The 21,617-nt window shown below is 39.4% G+C and overlaps 1 protein-coding gene across 2 annotated transcripts in view; it reads right to left on the minus strand.

Moving 5' to 3' along the window:
* The window catches only part of AFG1L (AFG1 like ATPase), a 53,571-nt gene extending 37,258 nt beyond the window's left edge, over nt 1-16,313 (minus strand). For both annotated transcript variants that reach the window (XM_015858768.3, XM_085543655.1), the window contains exons 1-3: nt 16,191-16,313; nt 10,443-10,669; nt 677-728 (exon numbers count right to left, since the gene is read on the minus strand). In XM_015858768.3, the coding sequence (XP_015714254.2) occupies nt 677-728; nt 10,443-10,669; nt 16,191-16,290 (379 nt within the window). In that variant the 5' untranslated portion in view covers nt 16,291-16,313. The remainder of the gene's footprint in view (nt 1-676; nt 729-10,442; nt 10,670-16,190) is intronic.
* Between the last annotated feature and the right edge of the window lie 5,304 nt (nt 16,314-21,617).

Consider the following 21,617-nt stretch of genomic DNA (forward strand, 5'->3'; position numbering starts at 1 on the left):
TTAACTAATGAAACTATTGAACAACTACTGAATAAGTACACCGAATAAGTACAAAGCCAGACTGGAAAGAAAGGTTCTGTTTTATGTTCAAACACTCAGAACAACTGTACTGCTATTTTTCCATTTAAAATTTTGATCTATATAGAGTTGGCAGAAAGGTTGCAGAAATGCCTCCATTTGCATTCAGAATACATCATTATTATCTCAGCTGAAAAGTGAGTACTGTTTTATTTTGTATTGCAATTATAACATATAAATTCCCTCCCTGGATCCCCATTCTTAAATATTAAAAGTTGGGCAATGTTGGAAAAAATATATATGGTAAAGTAGTCCAATTCAACAGCTTCCAAACTTCTAAATCTAATTGTGTTAACTAACTCTACATCCCTGGACGGATTCAAGGCCAAGTTGCTGAAGCCTGATCTAGTCCCCACCAGACCTGCAACCCTGCCCACTACAGGGAGTTGGAGTTTGGAGGTCTTTATGATCCCTTCCCACCAAAATCATTCTATGATTCAATTCTGTGAACTAACATCATACTACAGAAGAAATATAAACCCAGAATATTCATTAAAGTAATCGTGCTACATAAATTCCAGGCTTTTAGAAGCTTTACAATGTGAATAAACATGTATTTTGACAAAATTTCACTGAAACCAATGCAGCTGAGACTTACCAACATCTCCATAGACATAAAGACCTTTTGGAGGTTTGTTTTTTGCAAAGAGCTGCAAATCAAAGAGGAGAATAATAAATACAAACATGGAGCATAATAAAAGAAAGCACATATCAATTAATCAAATGGCTACATGTAACTACCTGAATAGGAATAGCCAGCAAAGTACAAAGTATAACCTTGAATAAATTACTAACTCTGAATGAGTACGCTATCTAATGTTGCATTTGAGAGAATTAAAATAATAAATAAATAAATAAATAAATAAGGGAGGCAAATACCCATACTTCTTTTTCTTTTTAATCACCATGAAAATACTTCCATCCTAAGTCATAGTACATGTGTTTTTCTTCTTGTTTTTTTTTTAAGCCAGAACACATGCAAAATTATTACGTGTCCCAATACATCATGATTGAAACAAACTCTTATCAAGCCATTTGATCAAAAAGAACAAGAAAAAATGACATAAAATTAAGCAGTCCTACTTGAAGGTATTTCACTTTCTGTGCTGTATTGAGCTGAGCCAAAACTGAGGAAAATTAAAATTACAACCCTGTGGTCTCATTTGGAACTGAGTAATTGCTGAAGAACTTCAGTCTAAAGTGCCTTACAAAATACAGCGCCATCTTAAAGCAATGAGGGAGTCAGTAGCAAAACACTAATTAAATGTGGAAGAAAATGTATGAACGAAGTAGAAAGATATGTTTCAGATCTACAGTATTTATTCAGAAAACAAACAAGCATAGCTCTTACATAAGATCCACTTACAGATTTAATTTAGAGCTGCATTATTATAGAAAAAAAAATGTGTATCATCAGTCTGTGGCTGAACAGGGTTTCAGATGTTCTGAATCAGTTCCATTAATACACACGGCTGCAATCACTTGCTTGTGCCTTTAAAGCTCTCCAAGACAATTTAATTGACATGCATATTTCTTTGTACACTTTTTAAGAGCTTGCACTCACTGAAACTAATTCTCAAAGTCACATAGCAAAGAAGGAGAAATAGAAAAAAAAACCCTGTGTCAGAGACATTTCTAAGAATTTCTTAATTTTGAGATTAATAACATGGGTTTTAACAATTAAAAAGATGGTATTAACGTGGTTTGCAGATTTACAAAGAATGACAAAACTGGGAAAATACATCAGTGCTTTAACTTGTCTCCATAAAGATTAGACAAGTACAACAGGTAATAAGGCCTCTTTCTGTACCTTTTGCACACTGTAATATGTTCATTAACTATATTTAATGATCGTAAAATTTGTACTTTTAAGTATGTTTTCTTCTTTCTCCAATATTTACCGCTTCTAGAAAATGTTTCAGAAAACATTTTTTGTTTGTTTTGTTTCACTAAGGGAAATAAATAAAATGGCTTGGGCTCAGTAGAGTCTAAATCAACTCCCGATTGATTTAGAAAAATAGAATTAGTTCTCTGAGAAGATGGCGGACACTAAGTCGTGCCTCAGTCTCGTCAGTCCTTAAAAATATGATGTATTAAAGGAAGAAGAGGTACTGTGGCAAATCTGAATAAATTTGCTGAAGCTGATGAACTCTAAAAGTAAATCCTCTTCAAGCAAATTAAAGACATCTGTAAGAAGTATTTTGTTTTCAAGCAAAATGTCTTTTGTTCCATTCTGATAGAAGTGACACTATTGCCACCTAGGGTATTTTCTTTCTTAATACTTTCAGATACTGTAAAATACTAAAGATATATATCTATTTAGGTATTTGGACTTCTATATGTATATTTATTTATATACATATATGAACTGTAAAATATATATAAACATATCTTATATGTATGAGTAAAGTATATAAAATATTTATCCTCCAGACTTCCGATCAACTTTATGTTTGCATATTAAAAAATAGAATACATATATATGTGAACTTGTTATGTTGATTTTCAATATTGAAACCAAAACTTCCATAGGTTTCAATTTATCCCATATGATCATATCATTTACTGCTTTTTCCCCACTCCAGTTAATGATTCTCATGCACCTCCTGAAGCACAGAAAAGTAATTTCCACTAGGATTTCTGATAAAATCCAGAAAATAAAAAGTCCAGTGTTGGCTGACTTGAGATCACAGTAAGAAGGTAAGAAAGCAAGAAGTGTGTGGGAATGATGAAAGCAGTAGATTGATCTTGGCTCCATCGAAGCACACACTGCTGAAGGACAAACAGGAGGGAGATCTCAGATATCCTAAATTAAGAGTAGATTTGTCTATTTCGGAGAGAGAAGAAAGAAGAGTGGGTGATGTAGAAGAGAGTAAGTCCATGTGCTTCTCACTCCTCAGACTTCCCTATTGTCCTGAGTGAAGTATTGTAAGGATCTTAGTATAATCATGTTCAACCATTTGACAACTTTGCTTCTGCAGGAGTGAAAAAATATAAGAATGCCAATGCTTACATTTAAAATGTACAGAACTGAAGACTTTAAGGAATGCAGACAATTTGACTCTCCAGGGGAGAATTTATATATCTCTAAATGTATGTTTTGAATGCTCTGCTACATCCTTTTAAATAAGTGTATCCCCACAAACATCACAATATTCTCAAATCCTCCAGCTTTCTTAATTCCTGTAACAATCTTTCCGATAACCTAAGAAATCATAACTTCATTGTTTCACTGAGCTTCGTTACCATTAGAACGTGCTTACGGTAGGATCCTTTCTTGCTTTTGAGGATCAGTTACCTTTGACTTTTTTTTTCTTTTTTTTTCTTTTTTTAATTATTCATACTCCGGAATATCTACAGTTACAGAAGAAAAAAGGACAGTATTCCCAGATTTTATGGAATTCCTTCTTTGCTTTCAAAACATGCTATAAGTTTCTGTTTCAAAATGAAATCCCTTGCTTTGATTCCATCATGTCACATTCATCTTCATTAAAGTTCACTTTGATTGGTATCCTATCTCATCTCAGGAATTATATTCATTAAAATATCTCCTACTCCCTAAAGATTCTATTCTTTCTTCAGTGCAAATAACAGACTGCAACATCTTCCCATCTTCTCCCATACAGCCTGCCTCAAACACTGAAAGAAATCAACTCATTTCCTGGGAATATTCATGCACCAATTTAGGAAACATTTAGGTGAAAACCCATGTATTAAGGTGGTTAATTAAAATACACAAAATTCAAGAGAGAAGTATCCAGACGGCACTTTCTTTAAAAACAAAGACAAAACAGTAACTGCCTCTTTCTCCTACTCCTTCAGGCCTCTTTTTTGGTTGCTGTTGTAGCTGAAGACATTTTCAAGGTCTTGGATGGCATTTACTATTGTTCATACCTCTTTTCAAAAGATGACCTCACTTATAATTGAGCTTATTTCAAGTCATTAGCACAGCAACTCAACAACTCTTAAGATGCCCCAATTGGTATTATTTTGAAAAGCTAGAGATCTGAAACATCTATGGAAACTCCTTTGGCCTTGAACTTCAATTCAGAGGATCTCAAAATATCTCAGCATACAAGGCCATGCTTTCACCAAGTTGAAGATCAAAGTCATTGTTCAAATTTGAGTAATAATTCTGAAAAACAGAAGCATACTTGATTTGCAGCTACAGATTAATTGCTTTTCCCCCTTAGATTCATTCCAAGCTGATGCCCAAAAATGTATAGTAATTTATATATAATTTAATTATCATAAAGAAAGTGGCTGTTGGCTTTTTTCTTTGCCAAAACTGCTTATTTTAGAACAGTTTTGCCTACCACGTGATGCAAGTCCCTCAGGTAAATAATGGTATGCTTTTATTGTATGTCAGTATTTGTTCCTTAATCCTATTTTTACTGTGCTTTCAGTAAATAAAAGGTGACAAAATATTACAATCAAAGCAGATATTCTTTTAATCATTTATAAATGTAGTAAGTTTTCAGAACTTCAAGTTCTGGAATAACTCATTTCTGAAGACTCTTCTGCATTTCTATAAAAGGCAATAAGATAAGTAGCATCAGATCAAAGAAGAGAAATATCTATCTATTTTCCTACCATCGCTCTTTTTCCTCTTTCTCTTTTTTCTTTCTTTCTTTTACCCCTTTCCTTCCTCATTTTCATACTAAAAGTAGGTAGGTCACTTTCAAGAAACCTAAAAGAAATCAAGAACTCAAGCTACTATGCAGGACTGATTAAAAAGTTTTTTCTTTTGCAAGAATTTTTCAACTTAAAATACATCTCGATAGATAGATAGATAGATAGATAGATAGATAGATAGATAGATAGATAGATATAGATAAATCTATTAAATTAGAATACTAAGTAAAAACAACGCCAGTCCTTGTATTATTAAATAACTGAACATCTATAGCATAGAATGGCTTAGGTTGGAAGGAACATTAAAGATTGCCAAGTTTGAACCCCCTTGCCATAGGGAGGTTTGCCACCCACCATATTAGACTGCCCAGGGCCTCATCCAACGACCCTTCCCTGGATGCACTCTAACTTTTTCATGTCCTTCTTATGTCAGGAGCCACATGCCTGAATGCAGTACTCCAGACGGGGCCCCACAAGAGCAGAGCAGAGAGGGATAGTCACTTCCCTCTCCCTGCTGGCCACCCCTCTTGTGATGCACCTCAGGATGCTGTTAGCTTTCCATGCTGCAAGCACACATTGCCAGCTCACATCCAACTTTTCACCCACCAGGACTCCCAAGTCCTTCTCTACAGGGCTGCTCTCAATGAGTTCTTCCAGTCAGTACACATATCTGAGATTGCCCCAACCCAAGCGTGACACTGAATACATTTGCCCTTGTTGAATCTCATTTGGTTACACGGGCTGATTTCCCACGACTGTCCAGGTCCCTCTGGATGGCATCCTTTCCTTCTGCCATATCAACTGCAGCACTCATCCCACTGTCTAGATCACTGTTAAAGAAGTTGATGAGTGCCAGTCCCAAGACTGACCCCTGGGGGAAATCACTCATCACTGGTGTCCATCTGGACATAGAGCTGTTGGGCAGAACTCTCCGGTTGTGATCATCCAACCAATTCTTTATTCATCTAATAGTCCAGCCTTCAAATCTGTATTTCTCCAATTAACGATGAGGATGTGATATGGGACCATGTCAGAGGCCTTGTACAAGTCCAGGTAAACAACATCACTTGCCCTTCCTTTGTCCACCAATACCAGCACTCCGTCACAGAAGGCCACCAGACTGGTTATGCATTATCTGCCCTCGGTGAAGCCACACTGGCTGCCTCGGATCACCTCCTCATCTCACATATATCTTAACAGTTCCTAAGAGGATCTGCTCCGTGGTCTTCTCAGGCACAGAGGTGACACTCACCGGCCTGTAGTTCCATTGGTCTTTCTTTCTCCCTTTCTTAAAACTGGGAGTGATGTCTCCCTGTTTCCAGTCACTGAAGACTTGACCTGACAGCCATGACTTTTCAAGTATAATGGAGAGTAGTTAGACAACCACATCAGCCAGTGCCTTCAGGACTGTGGGATGCACATCATCTGGCCCCATAGACTCATACACATACATTCTCATGATCTGATCTCTGCCTTGCTCTACTCTTACAGAGGGATTTTGCTCCCCCAACCCTCTCCTTGAAGTTCAAGGACATGGGAAGCCTGATAGCCTGTGAAGACAAAGAACTCATTGAGTACCTCAGCTTTCCCCATGTCTGTTGAAGCCAGTTTTCCCTTCTCGTTTATCAGAGTGGGTATGCTATCCTTTGCCTGTCTCTTCTGACCTATGTACTTGTAGAATCCTTTCTTGTTATTTTTCACATCTCATCAAGTTCATTTCCATCTGTGCCTTGGCTTTCCTTTTGTCTAAGATCAAGTGCAGTGTATTGTCACATGCAAAGCTACAATGCGTGAGGTCTTCACAAGAGAAGAGTGCCAATGCTTACCTAAACTCTTCAACAGATGCAGACATATGAAAAGCACATGGTATCACTGCCTACAATGGATACAGTGCTTGTCGTCTGTGATTTTACCCACTATTCTGTTGTAACTCACTCTGAGGAAAACTTTTATCAAGGATTCTGATTACAACTTTACTGAAGTAAAACCTGTCCTGAACTGGAATTTAAACCACATTCTTTGGCTAAAGACTTTATTTTAAAAGGAACCGCTCCAATTGACAACTAACATCCTCAAAAATACCAGAAGAGAAACAAGGACATTACTACTTCTCTATCACAAATTATGATTTAATATATTTACACAAGCTAGAAGCCTTTAACAGAATTACACAAAATTCAATGTTCTGCACCTTTCCTAGGGTTCTACTTTACAGCACCACATTGCTTAATCTGGTTCTCAAGCTTCTGAATTCTTCCACACAGGTATCAAGCTCTAGAAGAAAAACCTCTACACTACCACTTGTCACATTAACAAGTAATTCTTCATCTGCATCTCACTGAAGATGACATTAGTTGCCAGTATCAGAGAGCTTTAAACTTTAGAAGTTTAAAATTAAAGAGTGGAACTGAAACAAAAGACTCCGTCAGAATTAGAGGAAGCCCGTGTTCACACCCTAAAATAATGGTATTTGAATTTTTCCCTTTAGGAGAGAGTCAGTTAGGTGGCTTTATTGTGATTAGCTCTGCTAGACAGAGATAAAGTAGCATTACAATCTCCTAACTAGAATAAGATTGGTATTACTTTGTTGTCTGCAGTAGACACTTCCTTCGCTATTCATGCTCCCCAGACAGAAAATCTGTAAACAACAAATCCACATAGCAGTCGGTCTACAAAGTTATTACAAGACATCTGCTCTACGTCAAATCACAGTGGTTACACTACGATTCAGGGCACTCCAGTTAACACAATTCAGCTCTCAAAGTTATTCTCAAAGGCAGATCTTTTAGAAAAGAATATCCCCATGTCCAAAGCAGTTCACCAGAAAAGAATGCTGGCCTACTGATCCTCAGCTTAGAAAGCAAGATCAAAACCTTCATCACATTTTTTCTACAGAATGAAAATGAATGAAAGTTTGGCTTTATTCCCATAAGATTACATAGGAGCAAGTCACATAACTGGTTTTCTCTTAAGCAATTTCCTCTTTTACAGTTCACGCTGTACAGTGTTGGTAAAGAGCACCTTTATACATTAAGTACCCTTGAAATGCCAATCTCTAGCCTGTTAGATTACGCTCATGGAAATAGTTTGCCTATGCCAGGCCAGCAGAATAGGTTTAGCCTGATCTCCTTACACTCACAGGAAAACAGATTATCTTTTAGGCAAGTCATAAGATTGCTCTGAATAACAAAGATAAGCAATAATCACTTTTGAATTTATTTTTTTTTTTCAGAAAGATCATTAAATTCAACAGTCTGACTACTCTAGGACTAACAAAAAGCTAAAGCATGTTACTGAAAACATTATCCAAATGCCCAGTGAACACAGAGAGGCACAGGACCCCCATGACAGAAGCCTGTTCCAGTGCTTGACCACTCTAACAGTAAGTGTTTCTTAATGGCCACTCTGAGCCTTCCCTGACACAGCTTTGTACCACTCCCATTCTGCCATCAGTACCAGGGAGCAGAGCCCAGCACCTCCATCTTTTCCTCCTCAAAGGGGAATGCTCTCCTGCAGAGGTCAGTGAGGTTGCCTCTCAGTCTTCTCCAGATGAGACAACTCAACTGTCCTCAGCCTCTGCTCTTAGGACATGTCTTCCAGCCATGCTGCCCTAATCTGGATGCTTTCAAGAACCTTAACATCCTTTTTACATTGAGGGGCCCTGAACTGCACACAATATTCGAAGTGAGACTGCACCAATGCTAAATATAATGAGGGAATCACTTCTTTTGACCAGTTAGCTAAGTAAAAGGGTGGGTAGTGAGAATAACTAACCTACTGGTTGGAGAAGGCAAAACTATTCTCTGAACAACTGCTGGGCTCCAATTGCCATATCTAAGTTAAAATTGTAGCATGATCTATTTTGAAAGAAAATCAGGAGACGGTATTGTCAAACTCCATGCTCAAAGTTTTAACTGTTTTCAAAACAGAACTTCCAAAGACATTCCTTTCAAAGAATCATGGAATCATTTGAGTTGGAAAGCAACCATAAAGGTCATCTAGTCCAACTCACCATCAATGAACAGGAACATCTCCAGCCAGATCAGGTTGCTCAGAGCTTGGCTAAGCCTGACCTTGAATGTCTCCAGGGACAAAGCATCCATCCATAGGATCAATCTTGCCTCAGCACTTTGCTCCCTGTTCTTCACTATTCTCCTGTTTTTCTTTCCAGAGTTTCTCTCATTCAGTTTTCTTCCCACTGTATATCAACAGTAAAAAAAGAGCTCCTTCCTAGGTGCTAGTCTGCTACCTTTTATCAGGAGGCAGGAAGACATTTGTAGAATTCCCAGTCAAGCATGATTAGCAGATACGTGATATACAGCTACAAGTATGAATTTAAAACATTCAAGGCAAACTGAAGGCAGACTGGTAAGTGAGTACTGAGGCCCATGACTCTGTACCTTGCTATTTGAAACACATACTTTCATTTGCATAGCACTTGCTCTCACTGCAATATTCTGTTTTGCTGCTTTTTTATCATTCTTTGAAGCTAACACAATTTGCAAGAGCCTTGAAGTATAATTTATGGTTTGGTACCTAAAGGATAGAGGACAGCATGCCATTTACAGGTACTTGTGACATGTAGGTTTTGTCTCCTCTGGTTTCATGCCACCTCATGTAGGGTTATCATGCAAACATAATGCAGTATTATGCCATGTAATTGGAGAATTTGGGGTTGCAATGGCAAGTATACAGTTTACTAACTACATACAGTCCAATAGTTAGTCATATCGTTCTATGCTCATGAGATGAGGGGCATTGTATAATAGATGCTGAGAGGGGCTGACAGATCTATTAACAGGATCTGTAGCTGATGACATAACTTTAGCTGTTACAGTCAGTGTATTCCTAGTTAAAAAAATAAAAAGCAAAAGTAGTACAGTAGGGAGAAAGAAAAGGGAAAGCTCTCAGTGACCAGCTGGGAAAAAACAACAGTAGAGCTGTTGACATAGGAGATATCTCTCCAGTGCAAGAGGCCTGGAAAGTGAAGATTATGATACTGGCAATGAGCATTTTTCTATGCTATTTCCCAATATGATACTTTTTTCCAAATCAGACTCACTTAAATTCCTAATTGTGTCCCCCATCTGCAGTTATGACTTCGCGCTGACTGAAATACACTGATCTGCTGCACAAGTTGCACATTCACTGGTCATCCCACTTCTGAGCACATGTATTATTGACTAATATTTATGTAGGATTTAAGAACTTGCATACCTTGCTGTGCACTATGTTTGGTTTTCTGGTATATAAACTAAAGTCTACAAAAAGAGGCATGGAAAGCAGCGGAAGATAAGACATTCTCACACCAGTTCTATCCACTTCCCATGAGAACAACACTATCAGAATTTGCAGGTGCAAGGCCACAAGAGTATGAAAATAACAACATGAGAACAAGATATGAAAAGTACTGCCACAGTAGCTCTGGAAAATACTGTGCCAAAAAGCTCAGAGGAAAGTTACTGAACTGCAACAGCAGGCCCTTAGAAGTCAGTAAGGTTGTGCTATGTACTGTACAACAGGTCTGAGCCTGAGTTTTAATTAATGCTTTGAAAAGAAACCTCCAAAAATGCAATCAGGGTGCAGATCCAAAGACGAAGAAAGATTTAGCTGTAAAGACCCAGCTGCAAAAATAAGACTAGGTTAATTATAGAAATTAATATATTTTTAAGCACATTCTTATGAGAAAATATAATTTCTAAAAATATATTTATCATCATCAATCTCACCTTTGAGAGAAAATTTTTTGAGCTGATGCTGTAGCCTTTAAGACTCTCGTGCAATTTTTGCAGGTGCTGCACAACTTTTCTTTGCTGTTCATCATTCCTCAGCTCTTCTTGCTTGATCAGAAAGTCATAATGTTCCAAAGGTCCATTGCAAACCAGTAAGGCTCTAGAATTAGCATCTGTAAGAGTACGAAGAGCTACTTTTTCATCTGCTGCCTGACTTGCAAATGCTGTAAAATAGAAAACAGACTATTAATAGAGAAGTTTTGAAAAGTGTTCTCTTAAAATCATAAACATGGCACATCACTAACAGTTCATGCAAAGACTGATACACATTTCTTACCTAGACAGCTGCACAAGTATGTTACGCCTTAGTTTTTCATTAATCCACTACTAACTACAAAATACATTTAGTAGTATGTTTTAACATTTTTATTAATGAAAAACACATACACACAGTGCTCAGCTGGGAAGTTGTCAAGATTGAACGAGCTGTTAGAAGGAAAGTGTTGACATATCTGTTGCAAAGTGAGGTAAAATCATTTAAAATCCCTGACAGAGAACATTTTTTTTCTGAACGGATGAATCATTTAGAAAGAGGCAAGCTGGAAGAAAGAATTTAAAAGACAGCAAACAGGAGACCAAAACAGGAGTTCTGTAAGCAAGTTTAAAGAGTGAAAGACCACAGTAAGCAACACAGTAACTGTGAAACCCTGCAACACCACAGTTCACTTTGCTGGCTTTATCTTCAATGACAATGACAAAATTTAATGAGAATGTTAAAGAATTTAAACATTGCTAGATCTAATGAAAGACATCCTTAAATGCTTAAGGTAAGCTCCTCAAACAGCACAACAGCCTCCAGCAACTTGTTTTGAGGCCTGGTGGAGAGTAAGCAAGCTTCAATAAAACATGGAAAGGTTCTAACATTTAAAAAGACAAATCCCAATATTCATAGGTCAGTCAACATAGAATCATAGAATCATGGATCCACAAGGTTGGGAAGGACCTACAAAATCACCTCGTCCAACTATCCTCCTATTACCATTGCTAGCACAAGCCACTAAACCATATCTCGTAGCTCCTCATCCAGACACCTCTTGAACACTGACAGGAACAGTGACTCCACCACCTCCCTGGGCAGCCATTCCAGTGCCTGACCACTCTCTGAGAGAAAAAGTTCCTTCTTATGTCCAATCTAAACCTCTTCTGGTACAACTTGTGGCCATTTCCTGAGGTCCTGTCTGTTGCCTGGGAGAAGAGGCCAAGGCCCCCTCATCACAACCTCCCTTCAGGAAGTTGTAGAGTGCAATGAAGTCTCCCCTGAGCCTCCTCTTCTCCAGGCTAAACAATCCCAGCTCCCTCAGCCGTTCCTCATCAGATTTGTGCTCCAAACCCCTCACCAGTTTCACTGCCCTTCTCTGGACACATTCCAGGGCCTCAATGTCTTTCTTGTAGTGAGGAGCCCAAAACTGAATACAGTACTCAAGACGCGGCCTCACCAGTGCTGAGTACAGGGATATGGTTACCTCTCTGCTCCTACTGGAAAGTAGGAAAAGTAGAAAAGTAGTTTTAAAGCACACAAAAAATACTGAAATTAGTACAAGCAGATTTTGATTGTTTATTTACTTATTTTTAGAACACATTTAAGATAAATCATGATGAATGAGAGGCAACATCAAATCCTCAGGAGCAGCGTGAGAGCAACAGGTCTTCCCCTCTGACCATGTAATACATTTGGTAGAAAGAGGGGAAATGTTCTTAATCGCAGCAACCATTTTGTCATCGTGTCACACAGTGTTCTCTATATATAAAGCACGAAAGCTAGACGCAAGTGACTTTTGAGCAAGTACGAAATAAATTAGAAAAAACTGTAGGTAATGAATAACTACTACGGTTAAGCTACATGCATGTTTCCAGTAGAGTTTCATAGAGAGCTCAGAAGCTCAATTTGGTGCAATTTGGAATTTCCAACCATGACCTGTATAAGGCAAAGTGAACTGCATGGAATGGGCTTGCAGATAACATTGCAAGGAGGGGGCTGCCAACACTCTGGAAGGCATGGCAGGGTACACCAAATAGAATGTAATGCAACAAGGCATCGTTCTTAGGGGTTAATAACTAACTGAACTTCAGAGATGGACACTGACCATCTAAAGAGCAACTCTGAAGAAAACAGTCCAAGGCTACGCTGGATTACAGAGTGGCAGTGAAACATCATTGTAACACTACTGCGGAGAGAGTAAGGAAAGAAGAAAGTACTCTGAGGTACAGAACCATGGAATCACAGAATCATACAATGCATATTGTGCATGTGTGAATATAGAAGTACCAAAAACATAAGCACACATGAAATAACCCTGTTCTACTCAATAGCAATATGCTCTGCCCTAGAATACACTTTGATTTCCATATCATATTTCATAGAAGGTATGAACACAACAGAGCCTTGAGAAATGTGTGAGTTAGCATTTGTTACACCATGGGTCACAAACCACAAAGACGTTGCAAGAGGGCTCAGAGAGGAAGAAGAAAAACTTAATTTTTTTATTTTAAAAAATGGATATGGTTATACAAGGCCTTAAGTTGTGCCAGGGCAAGTTTAGGTTGGATATTAGGAAGAACTTCTTCACAGAAAGGGTAGTTAGGTACTGGAATAGGCTCCCCAGGAAGGTGGTTGAATTGACATCCCTGGTTGTGTTTAAGAGCCGTTTGGATGTGGTACTCAGGGATATGAATTAGCAGAGGGATTTTAGAGTTAGGGTACTGGTTAGGCTGCGGTTGGACTTGATGATCTTCAAGGTCTTTTCCAACCTGGGTAATTCTATGATTCTATGATTCTATGACAAGAACTGAAAACACCTCAGTTTCTGCAATGCAAGGCAGCCAGTATTTACACCTGTAGCCAATAATTATACCAAAATCTCCTGCCCTGAAGAAGCTGAGTTACTGCCACGAATTAAAAGTAATTTAAGCAAAAAAGATCACTTAGAAAGTTGAGTTCAATGCCCGTTATTGCAAAAATTTCAATAAAATCTTTACAGAAGGCTAAAGAAAATCACATAGCTTCCTCAGCATTCTTTACCTTTCTGGAGATACTGATTACTGTGAGATTAGGAGGAAAAAAAAATAAAAGCTGGTTTAGGGATAAGAAGGGGTTTGTGGCTCATTAGCTTTCTGGCCATGGACAAGGGACACCAGCAGGGCTGCTCTCATGCATGCCTTCTGTGTCAGATTACACGTACCCACAGCTGACTGTAAGTGGAACTAAAGTGGGAATAAAACACTATGTCATCAACAGATGACAGAGATGAAGGCTGCTCAAGTGATGATGGAGGGTGTTGTGGGACAAGTTGCTCACTGTTCTCCTAAAATAATACTGAATGCCAAGATTTAAATATGGTGAGGGGTACCAGAAAACACACCTTCCCTCTATTCATTTTTATCTCTTCCTGATTCACATCTTCATGTTATACAAATTGTTGTTTGTATTAAATTCCTTCTGAAACATTCAAGCGTCACAGAGAAAAAGAACTTTGTGTATCCAGGTAAGACTATACAAAAGCCCTGCGTCCGTACATTACTCAGTGAAAACTAGAGACACGATCCATAATCTTTCTCACTCCCAGCATGCATGACAGCACTGGATTTTATCATGTCTTGCCTAACATTCACTATTATTTAAGAACTAAAATCTAAAGATAAAAAGCATTCTTAACTTTAAAGACATTCTGCTCTGGAAAAGAGCAACAAATTGAAAACTTGATCGGTACATTGTCAGGCTTCCCTTCTGCCACTTAGAACTCACGCCTGAGGTGACACTGGAAAAAGGCAAGCAAGCTTCAATGACGCTGCTTCCGAGAGCAAAGCTCACAGCTGAGGCAGGCATTAGAGTTATTTATATAAGAAGACAATCTGGAATGGAAGCTGGATTGTGGCCTGTCATAAACCGATCTTGACAGAAGCCAGGAGGCTGACAGGTCAGAAGGGTAACTGAGAAAAACACCACTCACCCCAGCAACCATTTTTCCCCCCTCTTAGTTGTATGTAATCATGTAATTTGAACATACAAAAGAACATGGGCTTCCCTGCCAAGAATATCATTTTTTCCACATTCCTATGGAAAAGAAACCAACTCCTTGAAAACTCATAGATGAATAAATTCAAAGTTATGCAGAGAAGATCTCGTGTTTAAAATGATTATTCATTACTGAGAAAGTGTTGTACTTCCAGAGATTAATTCAGATTTGATCTGCAGAATCCTTTACTACTACAGAACAAAGCATCTTCAAAACATCTGATTAAAACTGTCAACCTTCAATAGAAAGAAATAAGGAAAATAATCTAAAGAATAAAGGAAAAACATAAAAAAGATACATAATATCCAGCTAAAGAAGCAAAGGTCAAAGAAATGGAACCTAGCTCCTTTTACTGCAAAAAGTAAATCAAGCTTCAGTAACACCATTCAATTCATAAATTGTCAATCATATACAGTACTTGTGTAAATGTGTATTATTAATTTTCAAAGTTAATCAAAGAGGAAACAAATCCTCAAAGGGATTTAAAAGGCATTTAACCTTTGTTCTGTATGTGAGGGTCAAATCTCTCCACCATAGGAATGCTCACAAATACTTTTCCTGCAGAGATTAAGGACAACAACGAATGCTTTAAGTACTAGGAACATCAGTATTCACCTAATTACCTCTGAACTATGCTTGTGAATTGTGATTAACTACAGATTCTGAGGAAAGTGCGTTGCAAAGAGATGGGGAACCAAACACTTCCTATAATAACTTTCTCCAGTGGTTAATCTCTCTTTGCCTTCAAGACAGAAAATACTCCCAGCAGTTGAGAACTGCACCTAAGCCAAACTCACCACGGGGGCTACAAGCGCATCAAAGTCCACAACCCAGAGATCATCCAGCTGCCACCTCTGCAGACAGCTGCCATCAATAAGCTGGAATAGCGTTGGCTAAGCCAGTGCCAACACAGGAAGCACATCCATTTCACTGCTGCATTGCAGACTTCATTCTGTCTTAAGAGCATCCATTTAAGCAACCTCAGCTAGAGGTGAAAGTAGGAATGAGAGGAAAGTTTGTCAGGGAAATTGTTCACAGGTACTAATTCTGAAGGCTTTCAAGAGGTGCAGCAGGCAGATCACACAAGAAAGAAAACACTGATTATAAGAACAGGATTATAAATCAATTCACTGATCATTGTGTATCCCTGCGGATGTCCTCAAACAATAAGTGGAGCAACCACCTTTCAACATGGAAGCCAAAACAAAGTGCTGATAAAGTCACAGAATTTGCTGACATCATAAAGGACACAGATGTAGAGATCTGAAGCAATATCACAATTAAATAAAAACATAATCATTGTATCAACTGTAACACTCATTTGATCAGCACTGATTGCTTTAGGATATAAGTATTGTACTGTCACAATACAACACTTGTATGTGAATGCTTATTTGTCTCGGATGACCCACAGAAATCACAGAGTCCAGGCCTTGGCTTCACACAGGACCACCCAATATCCAAACCTTATGTCTGAGGGCACTATTCCAACACTCCCTGAACTCCAGCAGCTTATGCCCATGTTCACTGCTCTATAGAAGAGCTCTCACTAAAGACAAATGACCTCAGCATCTACCCTAAGCCTCAAGCTAACACCCGGCTCCCCCCTCCAGGGCACAGCGCTACCGAGCTCGCCCTTCCTTGAGCACGGCGCGGGATCGGCGGCACTGACCTCTCGGCAGGGCCCGTGCCGGCAGCACACGGGCAGCACACCGCGCCGGTGCCCGCAGCAGGCAGCGCACAGTAACCAAGGGCGACACGGGCGCCGCCATCTTGCCGGCGCGACCTCCACGGCGGAGGGCGCGGGGCGTGCTGGGAAATGGAGTCCCGGGGTGAGGGCGCTGGGAATGGCGTCGGCCGGGTACCTCAGGGGAGCACGGAGATGGCTGATAGTTGAAGTTATTTTCTAGCACTGTCCCTGCAGGCATCCAAGGAATGTGTGGCACAGAGAGATATGGTTTCACAGAATCACAGAGTTACCAAGGTTGGAAAAGACCTAAAAGATCATCTAGAGCAACCATTACCAATAATTCCCAGCTAAATCATATTCATCAACACAACATCCAAACGTTTCTTGAACACTCCCATGGTCGGTGACTCCACCACCTCCCTGGGCAGTGCATTCCAATGCCTGACTACTCTTTATGAGAAGTAATACTTCCTAATGTCCAGCCTGAATCTCCCCTGGCGCAGCTTAGAACCATTCCCTCTAGTTCTATCACTGATTACACAAGAGGCCAACCCCCAGCTCACTACAACCTCCCTTCAGGAAGTTATAGAGAGCAATAAGGTCTCCCCTGAGCCTCCTCTTCTCCAGGCTGAACAATCCCAGCTCCCTCAGCTGCTCCTCATAAGGCCTGTGCTCCAGACCCCTCACCAGTTTCATATCTAATTAAGCGGTGAACTAAAATGCCAATTTATCACATCTTAAATGAGCTGTACTCGGTGCATTTTCTTTCATCTTCCCTTTATGGAGCACTTATTGGTTTTGACTCATTCTAGCCATCAACACCTGTGCCCATTTAGGAAAGAATTTCAGCACAAATCATAGTGAAGTGAATAGGCGTTTCAAAGACGCAATTGTTGCAATATTTTTAGAATCTCCAACAAGGAAACAAACAACTTCAGTAAAAGTGATTTAAATAACAAATATCCTTATAAACAGCTTCTCTCCTTGAGAACAAAGAATAAACAAGGCAACGAGAGACGCTCTTTCTCTTCCATTATTAACTCAGATCACAATGCGATTGGGTGAAATGTCAAGAATAATTGGAGAAAATGACAGCATAATCTTCAGCAAAAACATCTGATTTATTTAAATTGTCACTGGTTTTTTGTCTTAACAGATTCTCTGCTTAACCTCGTTATCCCAGACATGTATAGAAAAACTTCCCATACGGGTTTGTTCTCTTATTCTCTACCTAAGTGAAAAAGAACTTTTTGCAGTGCTTCTGTACACAGCAAACTCTGAAATGCCATGATATGTGCCACTGTAGTGAACACCCCAGGGACTGAATCTGAATTCGGTAAAGTCACATTTTGTCATTAACCTAAAATAACAAGAATTGGATAATCCGTAGATTGTCACGGTTAATGTCTTGTAACAGATTCAGATCCATTCTATAGAGCAACTGTACACTTCATTCACTGTATTAATCTCTTTCCTCCAGAAAAATAAAGTTATAAAGATGATGGAATTAGATTGATGCTTAACTTAACAGCATTATTAGTTTGCAAGATAACTGAAATAATAGCTGGTCTTCAATAGGAATGCAAACAGGGGCATAATAAAACACCTCTAAAGTCCCCCACTACCCTCTGGAGTTAAAAAATTCACTCCTCTGGAAAATCAAGTGTGTGAAACCCACAGGAATGTTTGTGTCCAAAGATCTCTGGATCTTTTTCAAACCCCCTCCGAGTTTCTTCAGAAGGAGAGCAGGGTCTACCTGCCTATCTGCAGGGCTGTAGTACGTTTCCATGATGGGAAACATCTTTGGCTCCAATACATATGTGTACTTTTGATGTAAGAGTGGTCATTCACCCAACTCTAGGAAAACTGATTTTGTGGTTTGTTCTTATTGACAAGTTTGCATAAAATGCCATTTTCCTATGGTTATGACAGAACACTCTGAGGTAAACTTGATTTTAGCTGTATCTATTCAGAAATAATCAAATACACAATAGATAGTTTATGTTGCTTATCAAATCTAAGATTCTTAAAGCTGCAAAAACATTCCCAAACTTATGGACTTAGAGCTATTTTTACACATCCATCTGCTTGCAGCTTGCATTTCACTCAGCTCACTCAGCTCTGTATGTTAGTTATTGCACAACTTTCCAGCTACATGGGCACTACTCAGCTTCTCTAAAGCAAGGGGTTCACAAAGTAAATACCTGTGAACTGGTGGATGACATTTTAAATGATAAGAAAGTATATATGAGGATCATCTGTGTTGAAAAATATCAGGTAAAAAGGAGAGAAGAGGCACTGAATATGATAGTTAATATACATGGATATAACAAGTTATATTTCTATACAAAACATTTATATCTGGAAGAAGCAAATGTAGATCTCTAAACATCGTGCTTGGAAGAACCACCTACTAATGCTGGCATCAGGAAGTCACTTTTCCACATAAAGCATTGCACAACTGTTCAACGCCTTATGTTGGTCTTTCTTCTTCGGCTTATCCTGGGTCAGCATTCTTCAGAAGTTTTGACAAATTTGCCTGTGGTGACTAAAATGTATTAACTTGGGAGCCTGTCATAAGGCTGGGGAACCCCAGCTGGGTAATGGAGGTATCGCTACACTAAACTTAAGAATTAATCATACATTAATACCTATATCTGTAGGTACATGCCAGGAAAGTCTAAGATTCATAACACAACTTGAAGTTATGAAAGAAAATCGTAGCTGAATAAATAATTGTGTGGCAACAAATCCGTGAATTCCTAATCTCTTGGTTGTTTGTCTAAATGCTTGGTTTCTTGCATATAGTCTTTGGACCTACAAACACAGATGACCTCTCTCCCTCTAGATTTGAAATTTGGCCCAAAGTTCACACCAGAAATAGAATTAAAACATTCTCTCTGATTGTATGGTTCGACTTTTTCATTCTGACAGATGAACCACTGCAGCAAGCAGGTAGTGTAACTACAGACAGTGTAACTCCAGAGTCCCATGGTTCACAAAAAATACAATCCATAACTCAGAATAAACACATTTTCTGAGGATTGGAAGGAAACAAGCAGACTCAAAGGCCTCTAATTTTCCCCCACCCTCATTCCCTTCTCTCTACAGCATCAGCCAGCCAGTGTGGCATATGTGCTTTCACACAAGCAAGGAAGGTCTAGTTTCAAAGCAGGGCACCTTCCCCTTTGTCTTCCAGTACAGAGGATCTGATTCCCAGCTGAGATAATGGAAAAAAACAGCAACAGCAGAGATGGGAGACATTACCAAATGGCTATAGCCTCCATACTCACCAGTACTATTGACACATGGGCTCTAAACATTCACTCTCTTTTGCTTGCCTCTCTATGGCTCTCCAGCACCAGTTATCTCTATTAGGAAAAGCAGAGAGAATAGTGTTACTAGGATGGTATGCTGTGAGAAAAAAAAACAGTCAACTTAAGACTCACTGTTACTAGTATTTACTCAGCATAAGAACAAATTCTACTCATCATTCATCACATGCTCCCCATCTTCCCAAGCGTGCAATATTAGGCACTTCTTTATTGCCTTGAATGGATAATAAAACCAGTCAGGCAATATATTACTTAATATATACTTAAGATAATAGCAGTGCTCTGTCTTATGTTTGCAGTCAGATGTGGTTGCATAAGTTGCATAAGAAACAAAAGCATATTCAGAAGTGTATACAAGTAATCTCAGTAGAATGCATCAGATTTTCTTACCTTGGTTGCAAGACCAGTTCAATAACTCATGTAATTCAAATAAGGCTTTCTTTCGCTGTTACACTGTAAAATTCTGTCAGCTTAACTTCCGTTTATAATTACAAAGTGAGTAGTTAGCAGCTATTAGCAGTAAGAATAAGGAAGGTGCACTAGTAAGGACAAGAATTATACTGGAGGAGTGATGAGCAGGAAATTCAGAGAAAAGTTACCAAGCAAAAACACCTACAGCATTCCTGTTCTGTGGATGGGCTATTTTTGTAACTTGGGTTCAGTTCAGCTTCTTAATTACCTTTTTATTCTAGACAACTGTTATCCAAACTTGCTGGATGTGAAATTTGAATCTCTCAAATGTGATTTGTGGGCAACCTGACATTTTGCCTATTGCCTAGACACAAATTCTTAGAAAATAAATATTAATGGTTGAGTTGGGTGTTTGAATTAGGTACAGAAGCAGCAATAGTCTTACGTCTTTGCAGAGAAGGCCACACTTCTCCCTCATTCTTTTCTCCCCTGTTTACCTTTCTTCAAGGTCCTAGCCTCCCATTTACTTATTTCCCGGGAACACAAATTTCCCCCCTTATCCTTTATAAATGAAATGTTAACAAACTCTAAGCTTTGCAAGCTAACAAATCTGAGCTAGTTGGCTACTGCTATTAAGTGCATATCATTTGAGAAAACTGAAGGCTTTGCCATCGCTAAAAGCCTTAAGGCTGCTGCAGACAACACTGCCACTTTCCTTATGGCCTTGTCCATCCTCCAGGTTCCATTTTCAAGGCACAGCCTTTGCTGGGGTCCCTCTGGCCCGTGTCTGGCACCTGGTATGGCTCACTCAGGCCTCCCAGCCTGGCTGCTGACATTCTGCCTTGCGGAATGACAACATCAAAATGTTTTTCCTTCATCTTAGTACAGGCAGCTTTGTCCGCACCTATCGGCAATGCTGTCACAAGGATTCTTTCTTATTCTCATACTTCAATTACAAAATCTTTCTTGTCAAGTGTCCTCCATTTGCCACCTGATAAACAAAATAACTGTGCATACATTACTGAGGTGTCATCTGCTAATTCAAACCAGCCTGTTAACCACAGGCTCACTGCCCATTTCTTAATGCTGCCCACACGTTTATAAACATCCCCAGAACCTCCTCACAGCCCCCACAGTGAGGCAGGACTGCTGGCCAGGCACCATGATTCACCTCGGCTACGCTCCTGGCTATCATAACCTATCTTGGATCCCCCATCCTTATATACAGTGCTAAGATTGGCTGGTGAGAAGTTTCAGCTTAGAGTAAAGTATTATTGTTGCCGCAATCGCTAACCTCACAGAATCACAGAATCACAGAATTGTAGGGGTTGGAAGGGACCTCTAGAGATCATTGAGTCCAACCCCCCTGCCAAAGCAGGCTCCCTACACCACGTCACACAGGTAGGCGTCCAGGCGGGTCTTGAATATCTCCAGAGAAGGAGACTCCACCACCTCCCTGGGCAGCCTGTTCCAGTGCTCCGTCACCCTCACTGTAAAGAAGTTCTTCCACACATTCATGCGGAACTTCCTATGCTGTACTTTCATCCCATTACCCCTAGTCCTGTTCCCACGCACTACTGAAGAGACCAGCCTCACCACTATGGCCCCCACACCTCAGGTATTTATAAACCTGGATCAAGTCCCCTCTCAGCCTTCTTTTCTC

The sequence above is a fragment of the Coturnix japonica genome, chromosome 3 (genome assembly GCF_054131305.1).
Source record: "Coturnix japonica strain WE chromosome 3, WE-NBRP24, whole genome shotgun sequence".
Classification (NCBI taxonomy): domain Eukaryota; kingdom Metazoa; phylum Chordata; class Aves; order Galliformes; family Phasianidae; genus Coturnix; species Coturnix japonica.